The following is a 27,693-nucleotide window of genomic DNA, read 5'->3' on the forward strand; positions in this document are numbered from 1 at the left end:
AAAAATAAATTTCTGAGATTTCAGTAAAATATTATATTTTTGTTTTGTTTTTCACTTACATGTTAGATTTGCACGATTTTTACTACCTAAATACCCTATCAGAATTGAGAAATCAGTCGATTTACATGATTTTTTTTATACGCAAATACCCTTCAGATTTAACAAATCAGCCCGATTTTCAGTAAAAAATAAATTTTTTATAATATTTTTGTGAAATCTGAAGAGGATTTGTCAATCCGCCTAGTTGACTTTATCAAATGAATGCAGAATTATTTTTTTGCGCTGTTTTTTTTTTCACGATTGGAAATCCTTGAAAATCACAGATTTGAAGATTGAAAATCTTTGCGATGAGATCTTAAGATCTAACATATATATTTATATTTACAGTCTTATTTCTTGAATCCCACAAATGTCCGGACTGGTCAGTTAGTTTGAAATTTATTCTTGATAACAGTAGATTATGACATAGTAGATAAACCGGATTGATCGGTTCTTGTACAATCAAAAATCCGGGTGGTTCTTTTTGGTGTGAACGAATAAAGAATAAATCCTTGCTTCGCTTGATTTGATATTGTTGTGTCCGTGCTGAAACTTCCATCAATTACATCAGACACAAGATTGACCGCGACCGTTGGAGTTATATTTACGATTTCCGGAGATACATGTCGGCCTTCTCCGTGTGGGTTATTGTTATATCGGAGAATGGATGCCTGTGATGTAATCTTTCTCGCCGCATCGAGTATTTTAGGGAAGTTTTCATTGATTAGATCGTTGAGAGTTTTCCTTATTTCATCGGTTGCAAGTGCTGGTAGTACAAAATGTCAGTAATTGTTTTTCGGTTATTTTATAATGATCAAGAAATGCCTTATATAACTTGAGTGCCTTATCTTCTTGTTTAAAATTTATTATTTGTTTACGAATTGCTCGATTAATATGCTCGATGTCATCCATGATTTGATTTGCATGTTGAATTGTTTCGATAATTTGTTGTTTTAGATGATCAGAATAATAGTGCGTAATACTTGCAACTAAATTCTTTAATTTACCAAATGCACGTGTAAATTCAGGAGTAATTTTTTCTAAAAAAAAACATTTTTCGTTTACAAAGAATCTCGATTCATCATCATCTGATCTCTTAAATAAATTAAAGTCCAAACCATGGTTTGTCCTGGTTTGCCAAAATAAGTATGTAAATATTTTGAAATCGCTTCCTCTCTTTCATTCTCTGGTTCCGTTATAAATTGTTTCACGTTAGTGGTAAATTCATCCAGGGTAGGTTCTGGCGGTCCTTGATATTCAGGTGGAATTTCAGGCCATCATATCACTGTTCTGATCGATGACTGATATATATCCACGGTGTAGTCGGGAAGTTTATCTCGATCGCGAAAGACAGTGTTGGTTCGTGACCTGTTTTTCCTATCTTGGATTCCTTTCTTGTGATATTTTTTATTCTACGCGCTAATTCCTCATTGATTTCTTCGAGTTGATAGCACCCGGTTGGTATTCTAACAACGTTCCAGTCGTGTGTACCATCTAGTTTATTTTTAATTGCAAATACAAACGAATTATTTGCTGGTAATCCACCAAATGATTTTGATCTCATATTTGGGCAACTGAGGTATGTTCGCAACTGTGCTAACGTGATTTCGCTTACCCGAATCGCAGTTGGAAAATTAATACTGAAATCAGGCTTGGTTGAGCTTACTGTTATCATCGTGGTTTTTGGCAGAGTTGTATTTGAGGCTATCTGCTGAAGTAGTTCTGTCATTATTTATTTTTTCTTCTTTCAAATGGTATACTTCATTGTATATCTTAACCATTAACAAGAATTCCGAATCTGATATTTTATCATCATTGAGGCTTGATATCAGCGACGATAATTTAGAATATGCGTCCGTGGCCGTGTTTAATCCTGTAACATAATCGTGCAATTTTGTGCTCGTGCACGTTGATATCTTTTTCGCGATAATATTAAAAACACCAGCGATGGCATCCGATGATGAAACGCATATTGTTACTGCTACTACAGTTGTCACTGGCGTTAGCGCTGATAACACTATCCCGGTGGACGCAACTAACGCAGATACTGAATAAACTATAGCATCCAGCGCGATTACACGCCGCTTGTACTTTTTTACTTTTAACGTATTCTCGATGAAGTTATTTTTTAATTTTGATTGCCATTCGCGTACTTGATCGTATCTATATTATTGTTCTACAATTTCTAATGTTGTTGACGCCGTGTTTGACTTCGTCAACGCCATTATTATTTCACGCAGTAACCAATTGAGGTGTTTCAGCTATAAATTCTAGACAGCACCAGTAAGATGTTGCGGTTAATTTCTTATCTGCTGCTTCCAGTATAAATGTTTTTTCGGTTCCGCTATTAATAATATAGAGACAACTCCAGAAAACTTATCGGTTGAATGCCGCCATGGATACGTTGTAAATCTCTCAAATTTTGCAGCACTGAACACAGTCAGCCTGTACACACCAGTGACTGTTGCGGTATGTTTGATAGTATTATTTTGCTTTGACCATGTTGCGAATCCAGACGATACCGTGTATACTATGTTAGTAATATGCCCCGGAGTTACTCCAGGTGGGATTTTAATTAGACTAATTTTGTTAACAATCTCAGGAATTCCACTTACGACATCTTCGAGTTTTTTTTTTAATCGTATACAATGTTTTTTGTTTTATATCGAGAGTTTTGTGTCAACGGTGAGCGGGGTACCAATGAATTCCTCTGCGGTTTCATTAATTTTTCTAAAGTTTTTACGGATATTTGTAAACGTGCTTATGTGAACATCATACTCGGCCCGAAACGTGGATAATTTACCATCAACGGTGCTGTAGTTAACGTCAACATATATTTTTGTTGCGGCATCTTCGTCGAATGTTGGATCTCTTAACATCACTATTTAATTTCCGTTCATGTTGAATTCACCTGTCATTGTGTCACCGGTATTTTCTAAACGATTAGCAACACTCACTGTGATTTTATTGTTGATGATTGTAAATGATATACTTGGGTCTCTGATTTTTCCGCTGTCAGTAAACACAGGGATGTTATCCGTGACCGCACCGAGTGCTCGTCGAGTTATGTCATTCCATCTCACATTGCTGGTTTTTAGCTTGCCATATCGATCCTGAAAAACAACAACCTCATCTGGGTCTATCCCGAACACGTTTAAAAGATTATCAATTTCATCTTTAGTCGCACATTTTGATAAATCAATATCATCGCGATTTTTACTTTAACTTGTGCTGAGAGATCTTCGTTAAATATAAACCATATTATCTTTAAGGGTTGTTTAAAATGCTGAGGTATACTCGTGCACGACTTTGTGAGGTGGTTTGGTTGATCTCGATAACGCGTCAAGTACATTAATTACTTCACGGCCGCATATCGGTGGATCGGTTAATGTTTGTGTTGGTAGCGTTGAGTACCAAACTGGAGTACTTGGAGTGCTTTGTACGTATTTTAGAAATTCAGCTGGCGTTACTAACCCATACAAATCGAAATAAACAATTCCACGTGGATCAATCGCGTAAGTAACCCAATGAGTTCTTGGACCATCGCTGTTATCAAGATCAATAATTCTTGTTTCTGGGTTATTTGATTGGCTCGGTAACTGATCTCGCATAAAACACCTCTAAATTTTTTATATTACATTGTTTATCAGCATCAAGTAAATCAAAATTTGACATCGGTGAAACACTTAAAAACGTTTGGGGTACCGTGATGGTGGAGTTCCTGGAAGTCTTAGACCCGCTCCGTATTGATCCACTGGTAGTCATAGACGACCCGGCTGAGGCATATTTGACTTTTCTTCGCGCCTTGTTGGTTTTTGTGTCCGTGATGATCTATTTATTAAGCTTTCCTTGTGTAAAATTCCCTTCCCAGTTGCTTTCTTTAATGCCATCCCAGCAGCTGTTCCAACAGCGCCTAACGCGGATGCTTTTGCGACAGCTGGAGCCGCAGCAGCAATTAATGCTGGTATTGCTGCGAGAAGTGGAAATATACCACCGGTTTTAATCACGTCTTTGATGGCACTTGGAGCGAAATCAAATTGAACTCCGGTTTTTGCGCCTTATTGAAATGTTTTAGTTGAGTTTTAGTCAACGATAACTTGTTTGGACCACAACTAGCAATTTGATCTCGCTTTAATGTTATTTTTACTCCGCATGTGCTCGCGTTTTCTAATTGTAATTTTTTCACCTGATCGGGAGTTAAAAAAGTGACATTAACGTGACTATATGAAATTTTTATAATTAACTCGGTTGGTCTAATTGTCTACATATTTTCCACTGGGACATCAATGACTCATTCGCCCGCCAACACCTTCAAGCAACATTGAATTGTTGCTGAGTATAACAGCAATTGCTCTGTAATTAACAACACAACGACAGACTGCTTAACTAAATCAAGATGTTCCAGCGGAAAGTAATAAATCGGGTACAGTGTTGTAAAATCTAACTGTGATATTTGTAAACCAGTGTCTATATTTTGATCGTCCCATAAATGTCAAACGATAATACACACGTACTACATAATTATTTTCAAAATTCAATAATATATCCTCTGATGGTTCTTGATGTCCCTTTATTCTTAAAGATACTTCAGAGACACCAAGTTTGTCAAATATCATTGGATTTCTTTCTTGATTGTCTAATCGTGCAGCATCTCGAAAAGCAACAAAGATATGCCTTGGTGCAGAAACACCTTTCTGTGATGCTATATGCCATGTAAATAAACCGTCGACGGGATTTTGAGCACTATTGGTAGTTGTTTTTAACCATGACAATATCGATTTACCGCCTTGATCCAGAAAAGAAAGTGGCCGCTGTTCTTCAGCCAGTGATGGAGTCATTACCGGCATCCACAACGAAAGTTTAAAGAATATTACTTTACCAGCAGCAGCGCCATCTTCTCGCCAGATAGCATCATTATCATCTTTTCGATGAAGAACAATTGTATGCTTGGCTCTAAAAATAACCTTTCGGACATTTCTGCAAAATCCAAAGATGTGGGACAGTGAAATTGCACATGAAAATCTCCTACGATTACCTTTTAACATGAATTGACGTGTTCTAAATCCTAAATTATAATCTGGGTTGTTGTGAACCACCGGCCACACATCAGCGTCAGCGTTGTTGGCAAAGTTTCTTGGTCGTCTTACAATACCATGTCTCCCATCAGGATGGCAGCATTATCCTTGGCGAACATCATAGTGGGGCCAGCTGATCTAATATAATCATCTGAATATCTTGCTAGACCCAATAATCGTTGTAGCAACGCCAACATTATCTTGGATTGTCTCAATTTCTTTTCCATCAATCTTGTATATAACACTTTTGAATAACGCCATGATGCCATTATTAACAAAGCCAACTCTGACATTAGCTCCGTATTCTGTTCAAGTTCACCTTCGACTTCAATAAATGCTTCAGCGGGCAAGAAATATCTACTTGAATGTTGAACTCGTAATTCAATTCGTCCACGCTGATTTGGCGATACTGCTTCATAAGAATAATACTGATAATCACACATCGACTCATCCCCGAGTACTGGTGCGTCCATGTCAAACGCTGGGTCGGATATACGTTTAAACATTTTATTATAATTTGCTATCGTCTAACACGAAAACCATTTCCTGATATCAGACTTGTATTTATTTGTTCAGCCCCTTGATTTATCAAGACCGCTAGTTTTTGAATTGCGGCTTGATTTATTACTTTACTGACATTTACAAGCATCACTTCAGTGCTTGGTAATTTCACTGGCTGGACCGCTTTTGGCGAACCTCCTTTAGGATTACGTATTAATCGTGCTAGTCTGTCCTTGATTGCCAATAACGCTTTACTGGCAACATTACTAACAGCACCAGTAGCTTTATTACAAACAACGTCAATAGCTTTCATTGATGATTGTTTTGCGATCGGTATTGATTTGGGGGCTATCCTTCTGAATAAACCCTGAACAACATCACCGAGTCCATCTCCGTAAGTTGTTTTATTGGTTGATAATCGCGAATTTATCACTAACCGCTACAGGTTCACGATGAGCATTATGTATAATCTTATTTGTTATTCATTTATCTAATCGCGATAACAACTAGTCACAGTGATAGTTATCAACGATTTCATCAATGAGTTCCCGATAAACATTGTCCATGATACCACCTTGAAATAATCGTCGACAAATATCAGCTGCTTGATTGGTTATTTCCGGAGAATTATTTCCAACTCGTTTTCCTCCTATGAGAACTTCTAACCGTTGTACATCCTCGAGAATATTATTAGGACAAGTGATAAGACCACTTCCAAAACCACTACCAGCAGCACCAGACGCATCGTAAAATTCTTCTTCTGGAGATTGTAGTCGAGTAGTTTGTTGTTGCTTCGCTCTGATTACATCTTATCTAAATTTTAGATACCCTGGATTTTTCATATCAATACTTGAATTTTTAGAAGCAAAATATAATACAGGAAATCATTTTCCAGGTTTTACTTTTTCAACAAATTCAGATTTCAGATAATTTTCTTTAGAATTATAATGATGCGCAGCAATATTAATTTATCTCGGTCAGTAAAAGTATTAAGAGCTTCGTCAGTAAACATTACTGAAGGTCGAATCGCAGATTTTGATTGTTCTGTTTGTTGCGGGCGGGGGGGAGGAAGTTGATAAGACTCTTGCTCAAGTGGCGATTAGGGAGTTGGTGGCTGTTGAGGCTGTGAGCTGTATTCATTATAAAGTCTTTGTATTTCCCTTACACAATTCATAAATTTTGGATCATCATTTCTAGCCTCTTTTTTGTTAAAATATACACGATATATCCATTTCATGAAATTATTCACGGTAGCATATTCTGGCTTTAAAATTCTGACTTTTTGAGTTATACTTGCTAACGTTGCAGCGGGTAAATCCCCTTCTTCAATTTCTTTAAGTTGCTGAATAACACCTTTGTTAAATTTTGCAATTAGTTCAATATTTTCTTTTACTGGTTTGGGTTTAGGCGCAAGTTCTTTTTTTCACGTCGGCGACTTCAGTACGAATTTTACCAATACCTTCAAGTATTTCTTCAACGACGGGAGGAGGCTGAGCTGCAGCTATATCAGTTGTAAGATGTCGTAAAATCTTTTTTGTTTTTTTAGCCCGCGCAGCGGTTTGTTTTAATACTGGAAGAATACCCTTCTTCTCCTCCTCATCCTCAATACCTCCCCATATAGCTTTTTCAGTAACGGCTGTGATGGGTTTAAATAACAGTTCTGTACCGTAGCAAATTCAACTTGTGCTTCTTGACGTTCTTGAAGTTTTTGTCTTGTAGAATCACGAACAGGAAGAAATTTTTTAATTTGCTTCTAGTCGCTCTCGTGCTAATTTAGTGGTATATGCTTCACCGAGGTTAGCCATTATTGATATAATAATGATTTAATTTACAGCAGCAGAGAAGGTGCTGTCTGCAACTTGGCACCGACATGATCGCTGAGACTTTCCGCGATCAGGAAAGCTTATCAGCGATAGGCTGGGTAAGTCAATTAGAGTTTATTAAGTTTGTTGACAGGGTTGTCTTATACTGGATACTGAGGCAATCGCGATTTTTTTGCGATTTTCCAGGAAGGCTTATTTTGCGAAATGGAGAGTGAACCAATTAGAGGTTGTTCAACCTCTCTGCTGCTAAGTTATACAATTAACAACTCGATTTGCATCAAACAAAGCAAACTACATGTATGGCATGAAAAGACGTGCACAAAACAGGAAACGGTAAGATGGGCAAAGCAGCGAAGAAGTCTCTTGGCAGTCAAATTATATATGCCCAAATATATGGCCCAGCTCATAAATATACCCAGTGGGAAAAATAAAGATCCATGTACGTCAATACTGAGAAACAACACATAAGAAACACAGCCAAACACTTGCATATTTTAACGATAGAGAACTGAAATATCCATCTTAGATTGTTTCCTTTAGTTAGCTTCAATTACTATCTTAATTTCCTTTGCAAAGCTTAGATCTTGTCATTAGAATCCTTAGAAAATGACGAAATTAATTTCCAATGACACTAAGTTTGTTTACAGTAAGATTTTATAAAGGCAATGTAGAATACTAACTTTATTAATCATATGGGTTTTCGTGGCAATAAATAATCTGTATGGTAATGTTAACTAGAGGACATCTTTAAACAATGGGAAATATTTTACAAGAAATAATCCTGACAACACAAAATGTTTCCACTTTATCAGTGAAATATTTCCTTACATCTATTTAAAAACTGCGCATATATACATACACACACATATACATACATATATATACATACATACATATATATACATACATATATATATATATATATATATATATATATATATATATATATATATATATATATATATATATATATATATATATATATATATATATATATATATATATATACATATATATACATACATATATATATATACATATATATACATACATATATATATATACATATATATACATACATATATATATATACATATATATACATACATATATATATATACATATATATACATACATATATATACATACATATATATATATATATATATATATATATATATATATATATATATATATATATACATACATATATATATACATACATATATATATACATACATATATATATACATACATACATATATACATACATACATATATACATACATACATACATATATACATACATATATATATATATACATACATACATATATACATACATACATATATATATACATACATACATATATACATACATACATATATATATACATACATACATATATACATACATATATATATATATACACATAACCGTCAACATGACTAGAATATTTGTTCTCTGTTCCGTGCCGCTACAGTTTACAGTTACATTGTTACTTTAAGAAGAATTGAAATTGTACAAAATTCAGGTCATTAACTTTGTTCATATCGAGCTATTACATATAATGCAATGGTTCCAAATGATGATAGTTTACAATAACAAAAGTGACAATAGTTTGTATGTTTGTCAACGAATTTCTTGCGCTGATAGATACAATGAATCACTGTATTACAGTCGTATCCAATAGACTTCGGAGCGCAATCATATAATAAATAACCCTATTTTAAATAAACTAGATATAACGGTTCATTTGAAACTAATGTCTCCCATTTTAGTTCTATCTCTCATTTTACTGACTTGTTTTCAGAGTTACGTGCTTACAAAAATTAATTTAAAAAAAAAGTAAATTCAACGCTTTGCATTCATGCCGACTAAGAAGCCGGTCGACATCACTCTCGTTGTCTCGCATTTTTCTGCAACATAGACAACGTATAGACATGGCTCATCAAAATTGTTGTTGCTCAAAGCATTTTGATGTATATACTTACAAACTATATGCAGAGTAGTCCGCTACCATCAACAGTTCAACTTGGTACGCAGTAGTCGCACGTTTATTGCGTGCAATGTGACCAGTACCAGCTCGGTATTTTGGATGCAAACCTGCTGTTTATGGAGAAAAATAGTGTCAATAAATCAATGAAACCAATAAGACAACCATTTGTTCTGACAGTCAATGGGGGGGGGGGGATAAAATAATGTAATGTATCATAGATATTTCTTTCCCACATGAATTGAAAATATTTTTAGTGTATCTTCAAACGATTACAGCGATTAAGTTAATTTTTATCATGACTGATTTTGATATTCTTGTCGTAAACTTGATTTCACTATGTGTAGTTATCATATATTTGTCTTAAAATTTAATTCTTCTATTCTTCTCTTACAAGTAAACTATTTTATGAAAGGGATGTCATTGGAAAACGACGATCTTTATCACTAGGATACTGTCTCCTACTCCTCGGATATGTGTAACAGGCGAGACTATATGTTGTTGCTATTGTTGTAATACTTGTTATGAGCGTAACACCATTTTCTACCACATGGTAGGCTACACATGGCGGCCAGTATATTTGGTGAAGTAACCGGGAAGAACCGGCAATCAAAGGTAAGCTACTGTCTAGTTTTCTCAGACTAATGGTACTTAAAAAAACAAGATAATACATTTGACAGGGACGATAACACACACACATGTATATTCTGTCTTTTGTTTTCGTCAGCAATCTATAACACGTTCCTTCAACAAGCCGTTCTTATTAAAATGAAATCTCATATACGGAATGTGAATAAATAAATATTTTAAACATTTGATTTTGTGCATTCACATATAGTATAACCATGATGATGAATAATACTGAACGAAAGCGAACACATGGACAATTATAATGATCCCGACATGTTGACTAACACACTGTACTGAGGATCAAATTGAGCACATCTTTTTAAAGGAAGATATTACAAGACTAAATTTTATCGAAGTTTTTAAAGTAAATAATTGGTGAATGGTCTGCTAATTAAGTTTTACCTTTCAATATGAAATCAGATTCTTTAGGTCTCATCGTCTTTCCTTTGTATATTACGTGGTGTGAGATAGTGAATTTCCCCTTGAGATCTTGATCTTGTGAGACTTGTTCCTTCTTTGATTTAGCATCCCGACTTTCAACCTCATCCAGGATTGCGGCCGGGAACACCTCTTGTCCTTCATTTAACTCGGGTTCTATCATCAGCTCTTCAGAACCATTATAAAAAGTACCAAACTGTAACGATAGAGTGGGTCGTAAACTACACATTCTTGGTGGAATATTTATATTAAATTTGGAGATGGCGCTTTTATCAAAGTTAAAAAATTTCAAAAAAAGAAAACTTGATTATCTGCTAGTAGGTCTGTTGTTGTTGGTTTGGGATTTAACGCCATTTTCAACACAAAATATGCTATATATGACGGCAAGCATAAATGACGGTGGACGAGGCCGTGAAAACTCTGGTAAGAAACAACCACCCACCGGAAGCTACTGGCAGATTTTACACATACCAACGTTGGCCGAAGCAAAGGCTTGATCTGACGAAGTCATAGGTGATTGGTAAAGGCGAGCGCATAAGATCACTAAGCCACATGGGGCTACCTTTTAGTAGGTAACTGATGGCAAGTGTCTGCGTGTCATTCCACAATTTCCATATTTTTCAGATGAAAATTTTCTTGTTTTGTTTTATTTTCAAGAAATGATATTTTATGACCTAAATATATAATGTCAGCGTTAACCAAGTCCTTTTCTCAATAATAGGGAAAACTATATTCTTAACAAATTATCAAACTTATTTTTGCGCGGGGATGGGTGGACCGGTACGTTTATTTTTCAATGTTGTTGAATAAAGAATCCTAACTTGGGTTCCCTAAAGTAACACGAACATGACAACTGTATTATCCATTATAAGACTGACAAACTGGCACGATTTCTTATCGCTTCCCCATTCGTTAAATGTAACTATAATCACATTTTGTATGTTCCAATTTTACTTTAAAAGCTCACTGAGTGACTGCCGTACAGTAAACACGGATTAAAGGAAGGAGAAGACACAATAAGATAAAATATGATATAGGTAATCAGTGCATTATAATAAGATACAATAACATACAATATAATATAGGTAATCAGTGCCCTATATGAAAGTTTCAAATTATTTAATATAACTGTTTTACCAGTTCGAATTTCCTCGTGCTTGGGACACACTGAACCAAGACAGCAGAGCCGCTCTCCAAGTCTTGGTAAACAGCAACGTTCTGAAGTATAAAATGATGAATCACAGTGAAACAATCTAAATTACTTTAATTGGTACATCGAATGTAGATTCGTTTGTTATTCCAAAATATTCAGCCGCGATATAAATTAGGAGATATAGACAAGGTGGTTGACCAGTAAGGATTTTTTTCATAGAAGAAATAACAACTCATTCTTTTCTGTCTAATAAAGTAGTTTTCTTATTTAAAGGGGTTGCAACCGAGTAGTTACGAGTTGTAACTAGAAGGAATATGTTTTAAATGTAAACAGCCTTTAAAATTATTGGATTTTAAGCTGTTAAATGAAGTCTTAAAAGTCATACTAAAACGTTTGCTAGATCTCATACCTTAAGAATATAATCTTATAATAGCAGCTGATAACAGGAAAAAATGCCTACGCTATTTATCAAATATGGCAATATACAATAATCTTCATGTGATAAACTTTCGTTACTTGTTATGCACGTTTAGAGTTTAGATCCACCTAATCATGAGACGATCTCACGTAAGATGCGTCTTCGGGAAAGAGTTTTGTATAAATTGCGCAAACTATTGTGAAATCTAGAACAATCAAGAAATGTTTACGTTTCTAATTTTATAGGTAATCTGTCTGGCTGTTTTTGACTGACGTCTAAATTTAATAGAAGAAAAAAATAGGAATGCTAAGTCAACATAGAAAAGAAGAGGGATGAAAAGTAAAATAAAAACAACACCCCCGCCCTCCACCTCAACAAAATAACCTTATTTACACGTGTCCCAAAAGTTTGAGTTTATATTAGCGGTAAATTTTTTAAATGGCAACACCCTTTAAGAATTATTGGATTATAACTATGTGATATGTGACCTTAAAATATTCATTTTATTAGGATCAAATGAGATTCTCACCTCCGAATTTTCGAGAGTTTCCTGCGTAATTGTGCCATTGATGTTGACAAACAAAGGAGCGTTCACATTAATGTCATAATTTCTTTGTAACGACAATTTGACTTCATTATTGTCTGCAGTAAACCGGACACCAATATGGTCAGGAGAACAGTCGTCTGACCTACGTTGTCGATAGGAAGGCGGATGCTCTAAACTAAGTAATTCAACTGATGTACTTTCTGAAATAAATAAATAAACAAATAAATAAATAAACAACAGTAGACCATGGAATGAATGGTCAGCTCTCGCTAAAGAAGTTCTTCTACATATAAACTTAATACTGTTAGCGACGTTGTAGGAATAGTGACAGCTACCATGTCATGCATGCCACTAAATTAAACAGGGACAGCTACTATGTCATGCATACCACGAAATTAAACTGACAGCTACTATGTCATGCATACCACGAAATTAAACAGTGACAGCTACCATGTCATGCATACCACTAAATTAAACAGTGACAGCTACTATGTCATGCATACCACGAAATTAAACTGACAGCTACCATGTCATGCATACTACTAAATTAAACAGTGACAGCTACTATGTCATGCATACCACGAAATTAAACTGACAGCTACCATGTCATGCATACCACTAAATTAAACAGTGACAGCTACTATGTCATGCATACCACGAAATTAAACTGACAGCTACCATGTCATGCATACCACTAAATTAAATAGTGACAGCTACCATGTCATGCATGACACTAAATTAAACAGTGACAGTTACTATCTCATGCATACCACTAAATTAAGTAGTGACAGCTACTATGTCATGCATACCACTAAATTAAATAGTGACGTCTTAAACTTTTAATTGCACTTTTGTTCGGCAGGAAAACATTTATATGCAAAATATCTATTTCTGGAGCAGCATTTGTTTGCTAATTTCTCAACCACCTGTCAACTTGCAGTCAATGGTTTTATATGATTTATGACTTAATTTCTGTCACTGCATGTTTCCCAACCATTCAGTCGGGTTCGGTCTTTCAAAAAGTTGAATTTTTTCGCTCTCTATTTTCAGATTTTTGCTAAACAATGTCTTGTTTAAGTTTCCTCTAATAATACGATTCCACAACTATTCAGAAAAACTAAACAACACCCACCCCCATAGCTATACTATAATGTATATCATAGGTAGAACTCTATGGGTAAACATAAATCTTAATTAGAAAAGATCGGATACCAATATTCGTTGTTCGTGTTAGTTGATAACTGTTATTGTGCTTTCCTTAGATTACTAGTTTCTGTCGAGTACTTTGTCACAGAATTCTAACCGAGTGGGTTTTTGGACTAAATGAACAAGACAACCACAATGTGGGAAAGATGGAAATTTATGAATGAATTAATAATGATAAATATATGATGTAAAAATACAATAGAAAATAAACAAAACAAATATTAAATAAAATGAAGTGCAGATCCAAGAACCCTCATGGACTGCACATACCCCTCAAATAGTATTTTGTTCAACAAGATATTCACAAAATCTCGAACAAAATTATATTAAGATTCAAAAATAATCTTAACACAAGATTCAAAATACTCTTGACACCACTAAGGTTCAAAATAATCTTGATACACCTAAAGATTCAAAATAATCTTTGACACAACTTAAGATTCAAAATAATCTTTGACACCACTTAAGATTCAAAATAATCTTTGACACAACTTAAGATTCAAAATAATCTTTGACACAACTTAAGATTCACAATAATCTTTGACACAACTTAAGATTCACAATAATCTTTGACACAACTTAAGATTCACAATAATCTTATCACGACTAAGATTCACAATAATCTTATCACGACTAAGATTCACAATAATCTTATCACGACTAAGATTCACAATAATCTTATCACGACTAAGATTCACAATAATCTTATCACGACTAAGATTCACAATAATCTTATCACAACTAAGATTCACGATAATCTTATCACGACTAAGATTCACAATAATCTTATCACGACTAAGATTCACAATAATCTTATCACGACTAAGATTCACAATAATCTTATCACGACTAAAATTCACAATAATCTTATCACAACTAAGATTCACGATAATCTTATCACAACAGACAGCGTTGTTCTGGAAGCTCCAGATGACTCAAAGAAACTTTAGACGGCTTCGTACAGCTTCGGACCGCTCTAGTCATATTCACAATCACATTTCATAGACAATCACGGCTACAAACACGGTCAGCTACCATAACAGTCAGCTACTATAACAGTCAGCTACAAACACAGTCAGCTACGAACACAGTCAGAATCATCTTCAAACACAGTCAGAAACAGCTACAATAAAACCAAATTGGACATAATAGTTTCTGTATAATCTCTAGATATATGATAATACTTTAAATCTGCGTTGTAATAAACACATTATTACGCGATAACACAGTACAAACCGAATAAGTTTCACCTATCAAATAAAAAGAATGTAAATTTAACACTTACCCCTATGGCTGGAGAAAAAAGGAGAGTGCATACTCCTTGACGTGATCCAAAAACGACCAGTGTGGTTTTTAGAGATTCGTCTTACTTAAGTCCATAGGAGAGTGAGTACAAGTCGAGGTAGAATACCCGTGCATATCATGTTAGTCGTGATACCTGAACAAGTAATCTGTGGCTAGATACATGTTAATACATTCGCTTACCTGGAAAAACACATTCACCCTATATAACGTTGTACGCATGTACAACGAGAAATAGTCTAATTGTTTTTAAGACAAAACCAAGTTATTTCTTTGCCTAATTCTGTGACAGACTTATTGCTGGCCATTCGGATGTAATTGAAGAGCAGTGTAAATAAAATTCATAGGAACGACACGGTTTAAGTCATATGATGTAAGCTGCTCGGGGTCAAACTCTGACCGTCAAAAACAGGTTTTTTAAACTTCTTCTCGAACTGCAATATAAATTTGATACCAATGTTTGCTTTAACAAGAATGTGACTAAATGTTTCACACCGAGAAATTAAGGACCAGACCATCTACAAGCATATAACTGACCTATCGCTGCTTGTGAATCACGTTGTTCGACCAGTAAATTATACACACCTCCAGGCAGTTACCATGAATTTGTTTTGGCAGAAAAGTTTAGAAAAGTGCGTCCCGTCGATAACTTGAAGATAAAATAAGAAAACAGAAATTGCAACAAAAAAAAAATTAACAAATATTTGGCTAGAATATGGGTCGAGAACCTCCTGACTCTGTTTTTCGTGTGTATTTGTTCTTCTTTAGAAAACACTTAACCTCTGTTTGCATTATTTCAACGTTTAAATTTTACTTTTTAATGTTGGTTTGTCCGTTAAAAATAATGCTTCATCGCTTCCATCTTACAGACACTTGAGTGACTGTTTTCATTCAGTCATTTGAACTGGACGGGGGATAGAAAAGTATAATTAATAATAAATAATTACATCACTAGTCAAAATTCAATCTCACGAACAGATTAGAATTAAAAAGTTATTTAAACGTTTACGATTTAGTTGTAAAAATAAATCATTCAAAGTAAGATAAGCCTGTATAATAAATGAATTATATTTTCTGGAGTGAATTTTCTTTTACATCAGTATGTTCCCTAGTCGCTTTAAAACTGATTTTCACCACTTTAATATTGAGTGTCATGATTTACTGATATTAAACTCTTGTTATTACTATACGAACCTGAAATACAAGTAAAATAGTATCTGCTGCAGTATAATTTATGCAACGTTGTAATTTTATATTATTAAGAATGACAAATGTAGTTTAATAAACATATCACTAACACTGAAACATTTATTTGCCAAATGTTTGTCGGAGATTCATAGGTCGTCATGTTTCGCGATTCAGTAGGAGGAGCGATCTATCGTCTCGCGTAAGTTCAATTCCTTCAACCCAGTTGATTAACCTAACTAAGGATTTCTACTCCATTTTTAGTTGAACTATATTTTATGTTAGTGATTATCTGGGGCACAAACAGGATTATCCAAAGGATCAAAGTACCATACAAATTTAAACACTATAACAGGTGTAAATATGCATACAGGTGTATATTTCAGTTCAATTAAAACTGAGAGAGAGAGAGAGAGAGAGAGAGAGAGTGTGTGTGTGTGTGTGTGTGTGTGTGTGTGTGTGTGTGTGTGTGCTGCAACATCAACACATTCCTGTTTATATATGTTGGGAATTACTAAACGTAAGCTATGAACATGTCTATGTAAACGGTTAACCACTACCAAAAAGTAAACATTTACTCCAACAAAAAATAAAATAAATAAAAATCATAAAGTGTTATAATTCCTTTGAAGGTATTTAAAATAAAATATAATGGTAAAGAGAAATCATTCTGAAAATATGACTTTAACACTTTGTCAATATATCTTCTAGAATATCTAAAATTTTCGCTGTAGTACAAAAGGTAGGTTTTCATTCAAAAACTTGGTTAGATTGTATGGGTTTAAGGGTGTTTTCAGCACATGATAGGCAATACATAACCGCCGGAATATGTGGTGGAAGAATAACTCTGGAAAATCCTGGTACAAACCACCGACCCACGCGGATAAACAGTCAAGCTTTCTCATATACCCACGTTGGCCGAGCCTACTCCATCTCAAGCAGACATTGGTGAGATCCAATTTATTTGTAAAGGCGGACACCTTCGAACCCATAAAATAATCCTGCACCACAGGGGAAAACTTGATGCACTTGACAGGAATATTTTTCCAATTTCAGCGGACATTAGCAAGGAGATAGACAAAGTCTATAATTTGCTTTACTATTATTAGGACAGAACTTGTAAGTAAAAGTATTACGATTGAAATTTATTCTAAATTGTATTAAAAGTAATTTTTCATTAATTTATATTGAAAATAATTTTCCACTAAAATATATGGAGATAAAATTTATATATCTGTGTAATATAACTGTATGCTATTTTATAAAGATCGCACTTTACAAGCAGGTGCAGAAACTCATACAATAATACAATACATTTCGCTCGTAACTAAATATCAACAAATTGTCAGCACAAAATATACAATACATTTCGCTCGTAACTAAATGTCAACAATTATCAGCACAAAATACATTTTGCTCGTAACTAAAAATGAACAATTGTCAGCACAAAATACGTATCTAAATGTAATCAATTTAGATTTGGGGGGAAGCTGCAGAACATACAAATTATTATATCAATAATGGATGCGTTACGCAGATGGTTCACACGATCGCCATGTAAAAGTTCAAAGGGGCATGTTCTCACTAAGACTGGGCCAACGAAAAAACTGTATAAATAGCGAATCAGGCTCACGAAGAATTAATTCGTTGCACCAGTCAGAACAGCTCTGTCTTTTCCTTACAGGTAAGAATCGTCTGCGTTCGCAAACTTCTTTAAAGAATGTGTGATTTTTAATATCTGAGACTTTTACGGTAAAGTTCATAATTTCCAACACTTTTGTGAGCTCTTATATTTTATATTATAATATAATGGAATGTTTAATTGTATTTGTGGTACGTATTACTGGAAAAGAAGAATTCGCTACCAACTTCATGTTTAGATTTAATTTGCAAATAAAAGATTCTTTAAGTAATATTGAGTAATGTTTAGTAACCTATTCCAAATTAGTATCCTATTTTATATTTAGCACGATACATTTCTTCAAAATGATCGTTGCATTATTCGCAACTATTGAATTTTATACTCGTTGGATATCATGAAGTTAATCGAGATTTAAGTATTTATATTACATTTTAAAAATTACCAATCAATATATACAATGAAATTGGTAAGCACGATGGGAAAGTGTAAGTTTATATGTATTTCTTGTATTTTAAATATAAAGGCTTTATAAATGTATCTTTAAAATTTAGCATTATATATATATATATATATATATATATATATATATATATATATATATATATATATATATATATATATATATATATATATATATATATATATATATATATATATATATATATATAAAGAATTCGTTGCGCCAGTCAGAACAGCTCTGTCTTTTCCTTACAGCGATTCCGTACCTCATTCCCCAAGATGTAGTCGTATCGTCACGATTATTGGTGACACCCTTGTTATGATACAACGCATATCATAACAGCTGGTGGAGAAGAAACAAAGAAGAGTAAAGATTATCAAGAATAAGGGTGTCACTCCTCATAATTATGATCTACGGAACAGACTCACACCGAAACTCTTGCAACCATCAGACTTCACGCCGCCGCCCAGTTATGCTGCATCAACTCCGGAACGACTGAACAATTCTTCTGTCATTTTCGTTCATTTTGCCCACAAGAAGGGTCTATTCTGAAACATTAGCACCAGGTACATAACAATTACTTAGACGATTTCCAGCATAAAATGTATACATCGCCGGTGATAATTCTTCTTGCAGTAACACCTGAAATTCCCGACATATCGAATGCATGCTATACCTAGTCCAGCCCCGAATTCGAGCTACCTACAACCCAGGCTGAAATACATATATCCACGCCATAAACAGAGATTTCCATGGGTCCAGCAGCGACATCTACGCCAGGCCCCAAGTCAACGACAGCCGCATTGACCATTTTCTTTCCAGTTATAGTGACTTTAACTTTTATCAATTGTACTCTTTCTATATTACAGACAATACGTGTATTGTTTAATATTCATTAACATATAATTAGTTTCTTAGGAAGAATATTTCTGGACTGTGGTAATTCGTACATAGGTATGCTTTTTGTATTACCATATTTTGTTTCCTGAAATGCAAAATTACAAGGTTAGTGCGTTAAATTCAAAATATTTCTAAAAGCGTAGATAATTTATGCTGTATTTAATTTCTTATTTAGTAACAATAACTTTTTCTATACCTACTTCAGCAACATTTATCGCGTTTGCTAAGGTTTCTACTACAGAGAGTGTACATGAACCTACTGTTTTAACATGCATTCCATTGACTAAGCTTTTACATTAAACCTGTTCGTACTGAAATTTAAAACCGGTGTATACATATTTCGCTACATAAACACATAACAAGGTCTTACCGTAATTGCCTATATTATGGAGAATTGTAATTTCCACCTAGCCGTCTCAAACATATTGATGCAGATGTTATTTTGTCAGCCCAATGGGGTTCGATAATGTTATTGAGGTTTCTCTCTCATGTTTTCATACGAATCGTATGAATGTGTACCTTATTGTATTGTGTCTCGGCGATATCGCCATAGAAACGGCTCGAATGCCTTCATACCAGTCGGAAGAGGTCCTTCCTTCCCTGGCTTGGCAACATCGAATGATGTCGTGTTGTTCATTATATATGTATATATGTATGTTAAAATGTTAAATTAGTCAAAGTGTCGGAGCAATTGCTCGAAACCGAGTTTTCCGCGTTGCATAGCTCTCATAAGACATGAGCAGCTATTGGCCTACATACGGCCAACTTCTAAGTCAAATTTATTTGAAACGAAAACGGCGATACATTCTCTTTCATACGCCACAGGCAACGTCGGTAATACACGGCCATTTCAAAGTTGCACAGGACCTCACCGAACCAGTGTTACGATTATAATGATATTTTCACTTATTGCTCTTCGGTTGGTTTAAATGCGATTTCTGTTTCATACACGCGTAGGTCAAGGTTTGATTGCAAGTGAAGAGAGGTCATGGTTATTAGGGTAGGACTAACTCAACACTCAAATTTTCACTTTCCTTACTCTTGGTTAATAACAAATTCTTACGCCGTTCACTTCGCAAACATTTTTTACTTCAATGTCGCTGGTATCTCTTTGTTGATATTATGTATGCATTAGGAAGATAAATTCAATATCAGTTCAATAGTAATATCCAGAAGAATGAGAATTCATTTCACCACACGTGGATGAAGCAAACATAATTACAGCAGTCACCCATAAATATGTTATGCTGATGTTACACAAGTAAAAAATGATAATAACAAAAAAAGAGCAAACTAATATATAAAAATAAAAATAAAGAAAACAAGAACAACATGCCAATATTAGTGTTATAATTATTTAACAAGACTTGTCGTAAATGTAAATAACGAAGAATTTTATTGTAATATTTTAAAACTTTTTTTTTGTCATTGTATCTTTTTAATTTTTATTTAGTGTGTCGTGCCATGCTTTTTTGCTTGTAATTTTGAATTTTATCGAATGTCGTGAAGTGTCCTTTTCATTCTATTTTTATTTGAATTTTACTAAATACTTTGCAATGTACTTTTCAATGTATTTTATCTTCTTCTTCGTCTTTTTTGGTTGCATTATACTGAGTATTTTGCAGTTTTCTCATTGTATTTTTTGAACTTCACAAAATGTCTGGCGATGTTTTTTCCATTGTATATTTTGAATTTTACAGACTGTTTAAAATATTATTGTATTTTTTATCTTTCACCTTTTTGAATGTAATTTATTTTTCCTCTATCGAGCCTCGATGACTCGGCTCAAATGTTTCGGAGGATATTATTAGGACAGAACTTTTAAGTAAAAGTATTACGATTGAAATCTATTCTAAATTGTATTAAAAGTAATTTTTCATTAATTTATATTGAAAATAATTTTCCACTAAAATATATGGAGATAAAATTTATATATCTATGTAATATAACTGTGTGCTATTTTATAAAGATCGCACTTTACAAGCAGGTGCAGAAACCCATACAATAATACAAGACATGTCGCTCCTTACTATATATCAACAAATTTAGAATAAAGAATCAATAAAGAATTCGTTGCACCAGTCAGAACAGCTGTCTTTTCCTTACAGCGATTCGGCACCTCATTCCCAAGATGTAGTCGTATCTTCACGGTTATTGGTGACACCCTTGTTAGAGAGCCTGCATTCCTTCTTCTCTCTCTCTCTCTCTAACCATGGGCAAAGACGTTTCTTAACTTATGAGTAATCCCTTCTCATAGCAAGAGATGAGAAGAAGGCTATGATGCAACCCTTATCATAACACTATTAACAAATTCAATATGCAGAATGTTATAGAGAAGCTTTACCTAATGATTTGTTTGCAATTTGTGGCGAGTTGAGGTTAGGGGTGGAAGAGGGTCATTTTTTTTATTTCATTGATAGTATGACAAATGATTGATTATATCATGCGTAACAAGGACACACAGAGACAGTCGTCCAGGGCTGTCCAGTGCTGTCCAGGGCAACACACCCTTAGGATTGACACTCTAGAACCTAAATGATGATAATGATGATATGCCAGACAATGATGATGACGATGATGATGATGATGATGATGATGATAACGACGACGATGACTACAAAGAATGAAACAAATCTACTAGAGTACATCGATGATAAGATGTACAAATAAATGATACTGTATTGCACAGAGATAAAAATTAAAAACAGGAGAAACGATTGGTAATGCATTCCCATGAATGAAATAGCCACTAATGTTATTAAAATGTTCTACTGTAAATGTAATTAACTCATTCGAATGTAATAACATAAGAAATAATTGTAAAATACCAGATCATCGGTAAATGTGATAAAGGTAATGAGTTCTCCTTTAAGATTGATGTATTGTATAACTTTGACAGTAAACATGGCCAATGCATGTATGATTGATGTCATGACAGTTACGATATGCATTCCAATTTTTTGAAGACCTGACGATTATTGCAATTAGGGGAAATATATTACATTAAAGAGTTTTACGTAGGACAGCTGGGTTGCGGTCACGGATTGTCGGTAATAGGAAATAAAATAAGGGAATTTGTGATCATGAATCAATAAAATTACTCTGTTCATTTTCTCTACTTTTATGTTTGTATTGTGGGGTTGAGTGTCTTACATACATACATACATACATACATACATACATGAAGGTTGTGTAAGAATGTTATTTTACATATAACGTTCCCATTACTCATCATAATTACTAAATTTATTATGCAAACGTATGTCGGCATTAAACATGTGTTCAATTGATTGTGCTTTGTGGCCCACTTTAAACAATAATTAATTGCTATACTCAAACTAAAATGTACAGGATGTCGACGAAATATTATCTCAGGTATAATAATAATAATAATAATAATAATAATAATCTATTATCATCCATCGTTCTTACTCAGTTACAACATTATATGCATAAATAAAGTAATGGTATCTTTTACTGAATGGGTAACGTCAGTCATTATAAAGATCCTTGTCCGCCAAATTTTACTTCTTCTATTATGATTGTCGACCTATCATCCACGGCATCGCCCTTCAGATGACCTATAAGTATCGGATGATTTGAAAAATTATTGTCAAACTAGTTATATTCACGCCCATGGTATCACGTATTCGATAACAGTCGGGCAAGGAACATTGCGCTCATAAAGGAAATTTGATCTTCTAAACGTGACATGGCCCAAAATTTTATACATGATTTTAGGGTGCGTCGCGGATATCACAAAACGTTCTTTTAGAAAGATCTCAAAACCTTTGTTTATGATTGTCATTATCCTCACATTTAGAACTATAATTATGTACTTGCTAACAACATATTCCCGCGCTTCTATGGGCCGAATCAGGTCAAGTGTTGGGGTGTGGGAGGTTCAAAATAAAGAAAGAGCGTGGAGTTTCCTCGATAGTACACAGATGCAAACGTATATGTGCATATTAAATCAATGTGTGGATAGAAACTATTAAACATGCGCAAGTATGAAACGATGGTCAAATATCAGTGACAGGTGACTGTACGTTTGTGTGTTTGCGATTATTCTGTAGCCTGGTTGGGGGAGGGTCCGAACCTTCTCCTCCTCACGGTTCAGCCCTGGCTTCCTTCTTTTGGTCTCCTTCTGGAAAAATATCGAGCCTCATGGATAAGACACTGGAGGTAAGGTACTTACAAGAAGGGCAACGATCAGTAAGTGTGATACATTGTTGTTTCATGCCGAACAAGAATGTACGGTACTTAGTTATAAAGTGTGGAATCAATAATTTCAAAGATACGAGACAAGGGCTAAACTCCAATTTCGAAGTTAAGGATGGAGCTAACAACCGGTATTAGTGGTATGTATAAATTCATGGAAATCAGTATAACTTATGTAAACGCTTTAAGTCCTGTATCACACATGCCGATTCTCAGACTTGTGAAGCAAGAAACTCAGAAGAAGGTTTTCACATGTATGTGCAACCAACCCTACCCTCTGGCCCATCCCCGGAGAAGAACTCAAACTTTAAAAAAAAAATGTTTGAACAATTTATAACTATAGGACGCTCATTAACCCAAGTTAGATGTATCTAGCCTTAAAGTTGCAGGAGGTTTTCAAGGATAAGCACCGTCTCACAGTAGTCGCGCGCCTCCTTGGTTTCTTGAAAATAACTCTAAATATAAATGTAGATATTTTAATAGTTTCTGATTCTGTGAGAGCCTGTGTGCTAAGACATCTACGACTAAGCTGCTAGCTCACATCACATCTGCAACAAACCAGTCCCAGGCGGAGGTATAACTTTCAAGCTACTCAAATGCCATTGAGAAGAACATTTTAACTGTATATATTGTCGTACAAACACATCTGGATAACAGAAGATAAATGTAATGAGTTTGTAAATGACTCATTGGAAAGACAACAGGCAGAGTGAAGTTGAGATGGTGCGGTGTGAAGAAACAATAGGCAGAGTGAAGTTGAGATGGTGCGGTGTGAAGAAACAACTGGCACAGTGAAGTTGGGATGGTGCGGTGTGAAGAAACAACTGGCACAGTGAAGTTGGGATGGTGCGGTGTGAAGAAACAACAGGCAGAGTGAAGGTGGGATGGTGCGGTGTGAAGAAACAACAGGCAGAGTGAAGTTGGGATGGTGCGGTGTGAAGAAACAACAGGCAGAGTGAAGTTGATATGGTGCGGTGTGAAGAAACAACAGGCAGAGTGAAGTTAAGATGGTGCGATGTGAAGAAACAACAGGCAGAGTGAAGTTAAGATGGTGCAGTGTGAAGAAACAGAAAGGTTCTAAACTAAGATTGTTTGAAATTAGAAAATTGCTGCAAAGCGCAGACATTTATTATGGTGAGACAAGTTGATTTAATTTTCTAATTTTTATATTTTTTAGTTTTCGTTGAGAGATTGTGTCTGTGTGGTGGATCTTTGCCATTATTTCACATAGACACATATAAATATTGTTGAGCAAACTTAATAATAATACAATTCACTGTCAAGGACTTTTAGTTGAGACACCCTTCAGAAAAGCGACGTGTCTTGTTGCATGTATGTACAGTATTGCTCTAGTTAGCAAACAAGAGCATTTTGCTATTTTGTTCTCCCTTGGATATCACAGATGTGAAGATTTTACCATTTAATCAGACATTCGACTACTTAAATATTTCTTTTTAAATTAAAATCCTCTTTTTGGTCCCAAATAGTTCTCTGATCGACAGACTTTTTTTGTCTATCGAAAGAAATACATATAGTTAACAAACGCGTCTTGATAGCGATTTAACTTGATGGGTATCACTAAAAGATTGACAAAGTTTCTGAGAATTCGCGATTGCCGTACTTGTACAATATAATTTATTTTTTAAATTGTAAAAGGAAACTGAGCAAAAGTCATGTAGGTATGTCACTCAGGCAGTCAGTTTCACAACGTCTATCTGTCTGTCATCTTTTTATATACTTAGGCAGGTACGTAAGTAGGGAAGAAAGTAAGTTGGTGAGTCAGTAAATCTGTCAGTTTTCACTCTATGTTTGTATGTATGTCTATCACCTCTGCATATACGTTTGCAGGTGCGTTGGTGTGACAAAGTATGTAGGCTGATAACTGGGTAAGTATGCAGTCAGTGCTTCTAAAATATGAGTACATGTATTTTTGTTTGTATTTATGTAACGCAAAATATCGTACGTTTGATACTGCAAATGTAAAATGAAATATAGACGAGTTTGTCTCAGAGTGTCGTCATATCGTGCGTCAGTTAGGTTCATCGACAATATTTTATTTCTCATTTTCCTGTATGTGTATCATGGAGAATGTCTCAGAAAAGCATTGAGTCTGACTCAAAATCCTGACCCTGCTATAGAAAAGCATTGAGTCTGACTAGAAATCCTGACCCTGCTATAGAAAAGCATTGAGTCTGACTCAAAATCCTGACCCAGCTATGGAAAATTCATATCGTGCAGCAATTCATATAAAGGATTCTATTCAACATTTAACATGTAATTTCATACCCTTAAACTTTAACAATACCAGTGCGGCAATCTGGCAGAAACTCCCCATTTTCTATTATCATTTAAGCAATCTTTGGCAATAATTAAATAATTACAATCACAAACCTAAACAGTAATTGCAACAAATTTACATCCTTAAACGAGCAATTGTTTTTGAAAATAGTTTTCAGAAAACCGGATATTTAAGACTGATTGAATTAACAACATGTACAGATTCTGTAGCCCGGTTTCGAATCGAAAAAAATAAATAGTTGTGATTGTTGTTTCTGTGCGTGTGTTTGTGTTCGCTTGCTCGTGTTTTCATTCAAATTTTCAATATTGTTTACGAAAGGAAAATCCAGATCTACGTTGTATCGATGACACTAGAATTTTTGTCTGCCTCGTCTACGAATAAGAATGCACTTTACTGTTTGACCTGTTCACATTTATCCTGCTGCACAAGCGTAATTTAATACACAGTTCGACTGTAGCCTAATGTCATAACGTCAAGGAGCTCTATTACTTATCTGCAAAAGGTAATGCTGTACTTTTAGGATAAACCTAACCCTTTACACGCTATCTTCAGATGAGGAATTTTTCAATGGGTGTTTTGTTGACTTTGGCGTTTGACATTACTTTTTGTGCTGGAGTGTGAACACATGATCTATCTTCAGCGTTGGATAGGAAAAGTGCACCTGGAGAAATCAGAGTTCTGAGTAAGACAAGAGTATTAATTCCGATTATTGGATGTAATTTGCATGTCCTGCTCCAAAACATATGAAGAATGCGAATATTCATCGACTCTGATTGCTTCAAATTTGAATTTGATCTGACGTTTCCCTTTTCTCTCCCATCGATCTCCCCCTCCCCTAAAACCCCCAAACCAATAAATAAATAAATAAATAAATAAAACCCACAACCAAACAAAACAATCACTCACCTCGATAACTGTATTCTGTTACTGGAGGCAGCCGGAAGCTGGTTATTGATACGAATCCCACACAAAGAACACAAACAAAATGAAACGAATGCATCATCTGTCTTTACAGATTAGGCCGGACACTTTTACAATATAATAGGAAAAGAAGCCAGATTTGTACCTTTGTTGTTTTAGATAATTCGGTCTCTTTGTACTGTATTTTGATAAGGATAAACTGGTTGTTACTCGTTTACAAGATGTCAAATATATCTTTCCGATACCTGAACGTAACTATTCAAGTGATTCATGTAATCATCAAAATTGTCTTTTCCACAATAATATTCCTCTCAACTGGACCACACTGAGGGGGTATTTATAACCCTTGACTACAATTAACTAGGGCAATCAAAAAAAGACACCATAGTCACGCTTCTCGTATTGTCTGTCAGCTACATGCATAGAAGATAATTATGTAACGTCATCGGCATTGGTCACCAACGTGGGAGAACAAATACATTTAACAATAGTCGGTTACGGGTAGGTACAGGTACAGACGAGGAACACAATTCTATAATTAGACAGATCGTGAAAGGTATGGTTTCATAGGATCCATTCGAATTTACCCGATGAAATCCATTTTCGTTCCAGAGACAGTCAGTTTGTAATGCGTACAATTTCCAGAGCTAATTCAAATAGCAATGCACAGTAAGCTTAATAATGTGTCGTGCTAACAAAATACCGTAGTATTTCACCTTAGGCATTGCCTACTTGTTCGTAGGTTTGACTTTAACTATTTGTGTCATCCAATATCTCTTGAAATTGGAATATTTAGTCTGTTGTCTATCTTCGTAACGTTATGGGTGTCAGTCTGCATACTATCCGAATATCGGGCTCCCTTTCTCAAAGTCTGTCTATCTAGATGTTTGTCTTCTCATATTCGTCTTTAAAGTACTTTAATATATATGAGGTTGG

The 27,693-nt window shown here is 34.7% G+C and overlaps 1 protein-coding gene across 2 annotated transcripts in view; it reads right to left on the reverse strand.

The window, feature by feature from the left end:
• The window catches only part of LOC149804496 (uncharacterized), a 57,396-nt gene extending 30,001 nt beyond the window's left edge, over nucleotides 1–27,395 (reverse strand). The window contains exons 1-5 of one of the 2 annotated variants that reach the window (XM_089940710.1): nucleotides 26,743–27,395; nucleotides 12,604–12,821; nucleotides 11,641–11,721; nucleotides 10,468–10,699; nucleotides 9,434–9,545 (exon numbers count right to left, since the gene is read on the reverse strand). In XM_089940710.1, coding sequence (XP_089796836.1) covers nucleotides 9,434–9,545; nucleotides 10,468–10,699; nucleotides 11,641–11,721; nucleotides 12,604–12,821; nucleotides 26,743–26,839 — 740 coding nt within the window. In that variant the 5' untranslated portion in view covers nucleotides 26,840–27,395. Of the gene's footprint in view, nucleotides 1–9,433; nucleotides 9,549–10,467; nucleotides 10,700–11,640; nucleotides 11,722–12,603; nucleotides 12,822–26,742 lie in introns of both variants that reach the window. The other variant, XM_089940709.1, reaches the window with a different exon arrangement.
• Between the last annotated feature and the right edge of the window lie 298 nt (nucleotides 27,396–27,693).

The sequence above is a fragment of the Sinohyriopsis cumingii genome, chromosome 2 (assembly GCF_028554795.1).
Source record: "Sinohyriopsis cumingii isolate HCF-2022 chromosome 2, ASM2855479v2, whole genome shotgun sequence".
In the NCBI taxonomy this organism is placed as follows: Eukaryota; Metazoa; Mollusca; class Bivalvia; order Unionida; family Unionidae; genus Sinohyriopsis; species Sinohyriopsis cumingii.